The sequence below is a fragment of the Pseudonaja textilis genome, chromosome 3, assembly GCF_049901715.1.
Source record: "Pseudonaja textilis isolate UNSWEBS1 chromosome 3, rPseTex1.2, whole genome shotgun sequence".
NCBI lineage: Eukaryota > Metazoa > Chordata > Lepidosauria > Squamata > Elapidae > Pseudonaja > Pseudonaja textilis.
This window is the reverse complement of record NC_141992.1, coordinates 30,657,744-30,667,272: the sequence shown is the minus strand read 5'-3', so window position 1 is coordinate 30,667,272 and position 9,529 is coordinate 30,657,744. Positions and strand designations below refer to the sequence as shown.

The window sequence follows — 9,529 nt, the reverse complement described above, 5'->3', positions numbered from 1 at the left end:
AAACTGCAGTTGGACAAACAAAATATTTGACATTTGCCTATCCCCATGAAGATTCAGTTTGGCCTGCTGCAGTAGACTCAGGATGTCAAAAATTAGAACACTTGACTGTAGCTTATTATTTTCCTTCCCAATCAAAACAATTGTTCATCTTCCTTCCTAACAATCTAGATCACCCTGAACAGAATTCGGTGGCAGTGCTAAGGCTGGGCCTGAAGTAGAGGCCTCAATTTCTGCTACTAGCATCACTGAAACTACCGTGTTTCTCCAACAATACGGCCTCCACCAATAGGAAGGCCCAGCATGTTTTATCAGCATAAAATAAAATTAAGCCCCTCCCCCCAAATTAAGGCCTATATTAATCATGCAAAATGGCGGAGACCTTTTGTTGCATACCCGGATATGGTACTGCCTGCATTGACTTTGGCGTTGGTGGTGCACTTCGTATCAGGAGACCTTCCTCCACCATTGCTTCCCCTTCTCCCCATGGTGCCACGGCATTTAGAGCAACACTGCGGCATTTGGCGCACCCACGCGCAGCAAGCCAGGGCTCCTCCTTGCAACCAGAGCCCAGCGGAGACACTCGGCTTCAGGCACTCCTGTCGCCGCCTTCCCTTTGCCTTCAAAGGCAAAACCCATTCTTTTAAAAACGACACCCTACTACCGGTACAACAAAACCTCCCCTGTCCGAGAGGGCAACCCAACCCCACGTGGGAAGGCGAATCTCCCGGGGCCACAGCCCAGGATTGGCCCACCCCGGGAGAAGCGCTCAGCCGCCATCCCTGCCTGGCACCGGGCAGAGCGCGAAGAGCTTCGCCTGGGGCGTCCAGCATAGCTGGCAGGTGGGCCCTCCTGCCTGGCGACAGAGCTCTGGCCAAGACAGCGAGCGCCTCCCCACCGGGCCCTCCGCTTATCCCACCAGGGCTGCACCAGAGCCGTGCAGGCTGGGCAGAGCCAGGAAAGCGAGTCATGGGTGCGCGCCCACCTGCCAAGCGAAAGAGACAGGCTGACCCAAGCTTGGCTTCCTTCCCAAGTCTCTCCAGCCTGGACCCGAAGGGGCCACCGGGAGAGGCCGCCCGATGCAGTGATAGTGCCAACCCATCCGTGGACAGGGAGGCAAGGTGACGGCCTGCAGCACGTCCTCCTCCGAGCTGAGCCCCGCCGAGTCAGCGCCTCTGCCCGATGCCCGTTCCGCTGCAGTGTTTGGAACTGCCGGTGCATTTGGAGATGTGTGGGGACGGGGACAGGCTGGGCGAGGGTTGGAAAGGATGGGTGGCTTTGGGCTCTCTCCGCTGGCCAGGGAAGCAGCGCTGCCATCACCTCGCCTCCCTGTCCGTGGATGGGTGGGCACTATCACTGCCTCAAGCAGCCTCTCCTGGTGGCCCCTTCAGGTTCGGGCTGGGGGGACTTGGGAAGGAAGCCAAGCTCAGGTCGGCCTGGCTCTTTTGCTTGGCAGGTGGGTGCGCACCCGCGGCTCGCTTTCCTGGCTCTGCCCAGCCTGCACGGCTCTGGCGCAGCCCTGGCGGGATGAGCGGAGGGTCCGGCGGGGAGGTGCTCACTGCCTTGGTGAGAGCTCCACTGCCGGGCAGGAGGGCCCGCCTGTCAGCTGCGTTGGATGCCCCAGGCAAAGCTCTTCGCACCCCTGCCCAGCGCCAGGCAGGGATGGCGGCTGGGCGCTTCTCCCGAGGTGGGCTGATCCTGCACTGCGGCCTGGGCAGTCACCTCCCCACGTGGGGTTGGGCTGCCCTCTCGGGCAGGGAAATCTTTGTTGTAGTAGGGTGTCATTTTTAAAAGAATTGGCTTTACCTTCGAAGGCAAAGGGAAGGCGGCGACAGGAGCGCCTGAAACCGAGTGTCTCTGCTGGGCTCTGGTTGCAGGGAGGAGCCTGGCTGGCTGCACATGGCTGCGCCAAATGCCACGGCGTTGCTCTAAACGGTGTGGCAGCAAAGGAGAAGGGAAAGCAACGGTGGCGGAAGGTCTCCTGATACAAAGTGCCCCACCAACACTGAGGTCAACATCCAAGCCGTCGCTGCCCGCCCACCCAAGGATGCAAGGTGGGGGAATTAAGTCACCCCCGAAAAGACGGCCTAGCCATTTTTCGGGGGGTCAACAAAAAAATAAAGCCCGGCCTTATTTTGTGAGAAACACGGTAGTACCACAGCTGCTACTCAAAAAGGCTGCCTTGCATGCCTTGGTCAATGAATCTGTTGTGCACCTCTTACCCTCAGGTGGTGGTTTCTCTTTGTTTACAGGCCCTTACAGCAGTTTTAAGGCTGCTTCAGGACATGAGGTCATAAATCGTGAAGCAGGTTTGAAGAATGCTTTTCCACAGCCTCCTGAGCCTCCCCAGAATGTGAAAGGACACCCATTCTTGTGCAATTTTTGGAGACTCAGGGGGCTATGTCTATGAGAGAATTGCCCTGTCATGCAATTTAAAAGATGCTGCGTCAGAGCATATGCCATTCTCACATATGAGCATGAGAATGGGATATGCTTTTGAGAATATTTGTTGAATACACAATGACAGAGTTGGAAGGGGTGATGGTGAATGCAGGTATGTCACCGAAAAGGTGGCGTGTCAGCTTTGATAAGCGAGTTACAGGTTCACCATCACTACCAGTGGTTAAACTGCTGGACTAGGAACAGTGGAATCAACGCAATGACCAACCACTTTTGAAAAAGCTGCCTAGAAAATTGCATAGATTTCTCCATGAAGTTGCCAGGAGTTGAGTCTGATTTGGAATAGTGTATGTGTAGTGATCAACTATTTCCATGGCTTTTCAGAATCCTCCTGCCCCAATGGTTATTATTGGTTTCACAGCATTTCTTCCGCCTCATAAATTAAATTCTACAGAACACACATATTCAATACCGTAAGAGAAATTTAACCAGAGAAATGTATTCCAGAAAGTGAATAATATTGAATGCTACCAGGGACAAGCCAGCACACTAATTAGGGAATTAAGAATTGGCAATGGGATTATTCTTGCATAGTATACTAAAACAATTTTATACAGCTTAAAACAAAAATTTAAATGTGGAAATAAACAGACCTAGTCATCAACAGGGCAATAAGAGTAATTTCCATTGTGTACATATTTTTGCTTCTTTTGGAAAGAACATCAATAAAGGATACTACTGTTAGCAATGTATTTGTCAAATGTGTGTATTGTATCTACAGCATAAGTAGGAAATTATATCAGATATTGAATTTCACATGGGATGGGAGTTGTATTTCAGTAAGATTGGAGGGGGGGAGCTTTTCTTCCCTAATTTATATATTTTCTATCCATTGTACCAGTGTGCAACACTATAATTTAAAAATCTTTCCCTGTAATTTAAAAAGCCAATATATAAAAAGCACATTTCATCTTTTTCTCTATACATATAATCTCTTCAGTCTGTACAATATCGTGCAAAATTTGGTGAGCAAGAAAAGACAACTGAAGCATAAATTAGCTCAATGAAAAAAGAATAAAGAGTTTTGCAAGAACAGAGCTTGAAATTCAAGTTTAACCTGATAAGAGAATGTTGCTCATATGTCCCCAGATCTAAAATATTTGCTATTCTAGTTCAGAAGCATGAAATAGAAAGAGATGGAATAAGTCACTCAGCCCTGTGCTGTATCATTGCTACCATACAATTTTATATTAAGGGCTGAGACAATACAATTCTTCCATTTAATTGCTCAGTACTGTTTCTTTGGTTTACTCTTTCTAGTAAGAACACTATTTCAAAGTAAAGTATCCTTTGAATATCCAGGAAAGTTAATGACAGAGATCAAATGGCCAAGATATAGAGCTATTAACCAAATGATTGATTAGCCAACATTCAGCTGCTAAATGATTTCAAAGGAATATAGAAAGAACATTTTTTGATTGGGAAAATATCTAATTTTGTGGCTAAATTTTAAAGTTGGTGAAAACCAACATTGCTAGATCATCAGGCAATAAACATGGATTTAGAGAATACTCTTGCAATGCTTTTGTTCATTTATTAAAGATTAATTTGGTCATACTAAAATAGGGGTGTCAAACTCAAGGCCCAGGGGGCCAGATCCAGCCTGCGGGATGCTTAGATCTGGCCCGCGGTCCCTCCCTGAAAACAGTGAAGGACTGACCCGCGGTGCCTCTGCCAGCTAAAAGGGAGCTTGGGAGAACTGTATGCAACCCTCCCCAGCTCTGTTTTGGGCTCCTACCACCCAATGGCCTCCTGCAGCCCTCTGCCAGTGAAAATGGAACTCAGGGAGGCCATGCAGCCGAGGGTTGCAGGAGGCTGTCGCAGCCCAAAACAGCCTGGGAGGCTTCTGCATGGCCTCCCTGAGCTCCATTTTCACTGGCAGAGGGCTGCAGGAGGCCATCGTGGCCAAAAACGGAGCCTCGATGAGTGACACAGAACTAGCCACCCCCCACAGATCAAACACAGCTCTGATGCGGCCCTCAATGAAATAAGAGTTTGACATCCCTGCTCTAAGAGACAACAAAAAAAAGAGTCTAAATTAAGTGTCTACAGTGTTTTCAGATACACTTTCCCTAATCTCTCCATTTTTCCTTTTACATCTGATTGCTAGCTCTAAAAAGTAGATCAGAGATTGCAAGGAGACAGGCATAAGAGCATCAAATAGATCCTTTTGTTTTACTATATTTTGTTTTATAATGGCAGCAAAACTCACATTACAAACCGTTGGGCCATGGGTCTGGTACAAGGCTTTAATTTCTCTTTTCCTTAAAAAAAACAAACAAAACAAACAAAAAAACCTAGCCCATCATCAATATCAATCACAGTCCTAAGTAATCCTCTCCCTCCTTTTTTTTCTTTTCCTGCCATAAAACTAAGAAATATCACTTGGGGGAACATATTACCATTATTCATGGTTGGGAGGAAACAGGTCATCAAAATAATAGGTACATTGCTTTTCAAATCACACAATTAGGTAAATACAACTAGGCAAGCATATATGGAGCACAGTTCCACCAAATTGATTTTTCAGAGCAACTTTAACCCTGGCTCTGTTTACATTCTCTGTTGAAAACCAATGAAGCTGAAGATCAAAACTAAAATGCAAGGAGGAGGGAAACAAGCATAAGGCATCCTGCTCATTTCACAGAATTATTGCTATTAAGAAATTAATTCACCTAAGTATTTGTAGTTCTACCACCAGATTTAAAACCTATTGGGTATTTCCTTGAATCACATAAAGGTCAGATTTGGCCAATTTTATAAATTCGGTCCATTTATGGCTGAATTACTGTATTAAATTTTAAGGGATCGGAACACGGTCCAGTGAATGCTATCAAGAGTAAATATTGGATGTATTTCCATTTTATGAATGTGGATGTTTTTAAATTCCATTTAAGTCATCCCAGAACATTCAGAAGAGTATTTCTCATTCTAAGATGTGTGGATTTCAACTCTAGAATTTTGGATAGAGTAGTCTGAGAGTTGAAATCCATGTTAAAATTGTCAAGGTTGAGAAACACTGCTTTACACATTTTGAAAAGAAGCTATGTCATCCACAGACGCAAGATTTGGATTAGAGAGAGGCTACCTTATCGCTAATACGGATTTGTAGATTAGAATAAGTTAGTTTTGTGAAGAATCCTCTGCTACAGTTGGAGGAGATACAGAAGGAAAGGTGACCACAATATTTCAATTCCTGAAGTATGCATACTTCAGCAAATGTGTCATTTCATGCAAGTGCCATCTATGGAAACTATTTTCAGTGCTCTTTTGAGGATCAAGTAGTAGTTACTACCAAGTAGGCCTTTAAAAGAAAACATTGGGGGAGAAAGGTCAGTGCTGAGAGTTTGAAGTAAAACTTCTGATGTTTCCTTGCTTTGAAACCAGCTGACTGCCCTTGCTTTGATCTCTCTTCCACCAAAGCCCATAATTACCTCCCAAGTGTGGTTAGCAATGCTGGAGGCATGCTGAAGACAAGCCCTTGTGTCAGGACCCCAAGTGTTTTTCAGGACTGTTTCAGAACCCATGATCTTTACTATTTTTATTGCAACAAACTAACGATGCCAATTCACACCAGGGGTACACATCAGCTAAAAATGCCCCTTTGTAAATACACCTAAGATGTAAAATGGACAAATATATTCCGTGTATATAGCATGTAAATACATATACCAGAGAAAAGCATGTCTATCTTTTTTTCAAGGTAATTGTGTAATTGTGGAAGCAAACACTTCTCTAAAACCGGGAGACCTGTTTTGCTGAATTACATACATTTAAGATTTAATCCCACTGACAAACTGCACGCCAAAACATATACTATTGAAACGGAGTCCATCAAACACCTGCCCTAATTTCTAACATTGCTGCTTTGGGAAATGCAAGTAAAAAAAGTCACATTCCAAGCGTTTCAAATTTTAATAGGAAGAACTGTGAAAGTCAGCCACTTGTTTCAAAAGTTCATCAAGCACCCTCCATCATCAAAGTAAGGTTATTGGAGAGGGAGAGGAAAATAGAATAAATCAAGTCTCTTTTGAAGCCATACTCTATATGGTCAAGCTTTCACAGATTACAAAATTGTACATTAAGTGGGCAGGTAAGAATCTAACACTCCCTATGCATAGACAGCATTCACTGACATGATTTTCATTAATGTACCAGTAAAAAAAATTCTTTTGTGTTCTGGTCACTTTAGGCTATCCATCAAATACCTTCTTTTCTCAAGACTCCCCAAATTACAGTGCACAGCTTTCTGAGAAGTGTAGAAATGGAAAACAGGGTAGTGTGGAGGGCACAGGAGAAATTTAGATTTGGCTGTTTGATTCCTGGCTTCATTGATTAGTTCAAAATAGGTGTGCAGAGGGAAAGAGGAAGGTCAAATGAAATTTCATGATGGTTCCTCCAAAAATATGAGACAGAAGGGGCCAGAATGGCTGAGAATATGCACGGTATATATTTTTGCACACACTTTTACACACATCTAGCTATAGTACATGTAAAAATATATGCTATACATACACCCATCCTCTTGGAGGTGCTTTTTAAAGACACCATCTGAATGTGTACATGTGTGATTAGCTATGTATGCATTGGTATGTATTAAATTTACATATCCTACTAAGTGTATTATGTGCATATGTACACATACATACAGGCAGGCAATTTGCCAACCATCTAATATCTACCTCATTTTTTTTTTCAGTACAAAAACCATTGTCTTTCACCATAGAACGTATTAAGTACAACTTTGAAAGTTTTTCCCACCCTTTGTATAGCAGCTGGTTTCTTATACATTGATCCTTGCACACAAAATCACATACAAAAAATTGCAAAGGGGAAGAGAGTACAGGAAAAAAAGAAAAGTGTGTGCGGCAACATGTGAATCCACCTTGCTGTGTTTCTTTCGGATGCCCTGGATAGGAAATCCTTCTTTTGCAGCACTATTCATGGGAGTGTGCAGACAAAACACTTCTCTTATTGCACTTTTTTTTTTTTTTTTTTGCTTCCAGGCTATTACAACAAAACACACCGTTTATATCTCACCGAATGTGCCCTCTGTTTACATCATTGGACTACAAGATATATTAACCCTAAAGCCTCACTGCCTCCCCCAACCCAACCCAGCCCTGGCCACCCACTCCCAACCCATCTATAAAGGAAATAATATGTAACAAAACTGAAGGCTGCTCACTAGCAGAGTGCAAGAGTACACGCTGAGCGGTGTTTTCTTCTGCAGCACTGTAGAAGAGTTTACTTCTAACACAGTAAATGATGCCATGCAGAGAAAAGGATGGCAAAGAGGAGACAACTATAAAATGCAAGAAAAACAGTGAGGGTGGAGATAAAGAGATTCTCTGGGGATAGAAGACAGAACAAATAGCCAAAGGATTCGGGGTGGGGGAAGCACAGCATGGCAAGTGCTGAAGGCGGGCAGGGGGAGTTTGTTTGTTTCAATTTAGTCCATTTCATGTAAACAAGCTAATAATTCTCCTCAGATTGACAAGTAAAAAGGTTGCAGTTCCAAGTGTAAAGGACTGTGTTTCCAAAAGTTTGTTCAGCCACACCACAGCCAGCGTGAAAGATGGGGAGGAGAAAAACCAAAGCACAGAACCAGGAAAGGTCTAATTGGGAGCCCTTGGCAGGGTTGGCTCTGGTATCTCTAGACCAAAGAAATCACACTACTGTTTAGTGAACCCATTTTTTTTTGTTTTGTTTTCCTCTTTTAATGGTGTGAAAAAAAGTGTTTTCTTCCTCTTCCCTTTGCTCAAAGACGGGTCTGTGCCTCAGGAACGTAGATTTCAATGCTGTCCGCACTCTCAGTGGCAGAGTTTTGTCGAACAGAGGCCGCACGCTTGGCTGCCATGAGGCGTTTGCGAGCTTCCTGGCGCTGCTTGTCCACTGAGTCAGATGCCTTATCCCGGTTTAGCTGAGATTTCGGTTTAGCTGGCTTCTTTGGAACAGGAGGGGGTGGTTTCTTTTCTTCCTTTAGGGAGGAATAATAGCAAAAATGTAGAAAAACAGAATCCGTAACTCTCAACATTACACAGCACTGACAGAAGTGGATTTTCAAAAATGAGAAACTGTTACTAGTACATCTATATATCAAAAATCTCATTCCTGCCTCCTTTATTTTAGAGGTAGTTCTTGACTTATGACCACGAGTGGGAACAGAATTTCCACTGGTGGTTAAGCAAATTTGCACCCAATTTATGATTTTTTTTGGTCACAATTGTTAAGTGAATCACTTCAGTTGTTAAGAAAATCACATGGTCATTAATCAAATCTGGTTTCTCCCATTGACTTTGTTTGTCAGAAAAAGCCAGCTGGGAAGGTTGCAAATAGTGATCGTATGACACCCTCTCCCCCTACTGCAACTGTTATAAATACATGCCAGTTGCCAAGTACTCAAACTTTGATCACATGACCCTGGGGAACCAAACTGGCCTTAAACATGAGGACTGGTCAGAAGTTTTTTTTTCCAGTATCATTGTAACTTTCAATGATTGCTAAACAAATAGTTGTAAGTCGAAGATTACCTGTATTTCTTTTCCCTTGCCTTTGATGAGTTTTCATATAGCAAATTTAAACTAAGGAATGCTAACTATTAGTTTTAAAAGTTAAATTTTGCTTCCCCACATAATAGAACAAATTTGTCAAAACACCATCATTATTAAACTAATTTAAGGCAATAAAATTCAGGCTGTATTGAACCAAATCTGAAATAAAATAACTATCTTGAAGCTCCAGTTACATTATTCAATAGTGATAGAATGAGCATAAAACATCATTTACAACTATCAGAGTTAAATTTAATCCTGTAATATAGAGACACAATAATGGACAGGACTAAAGTAAGATTCAAAGAGGATGTCTGACAGGGAATCATGGATTGATTGTTCATATGCTGTACAGATTTGACTACAGATATACAGGCTTAGGCACAAAGAACCAACAGTTTTTAGAAGTAATTTCTCCATATCAGAAGTGTTGCAAAATGCCACATGGCTTTTGGACCAAAAAAACCCTTTATTTTGGACTGGATCACTTCCAGGATACCTTGGGTTGCTTCTAAGTC

At 43.3% G+C, this 9,529-nt stretch overlaps 1 protein-coding gene across 12 annotated transcripts in view; it reads right to left on the bottom strand.

Annotated features, from left to right (window-relative positions):
* Positions 1–4,716: 4,716 nt before the first annotated feature.
* The window catches only part of DLGAP4 (DLG associated protein 4), a 406,338-nt gene continuing 401,525 nt past the window's right edge, over positions 4,717–9,529 (bottom strand). For all 12 annotated transcript variants that reach the window (XM_026697619.2, XM_087929114.1, XM_087929116.1 and 9 more), the window contains one exon: positions 4,717–8,437. In XM_026697619.2, coding sequence (XP_026553404.1) covers positions 8,219–8,437 — 219 coding nt within the window. In that variant the 3' untranslated portion in view covers positions 4,717–8,218. The remainder of the gene's footprint in view (positions 8,438–9,529) is intronic.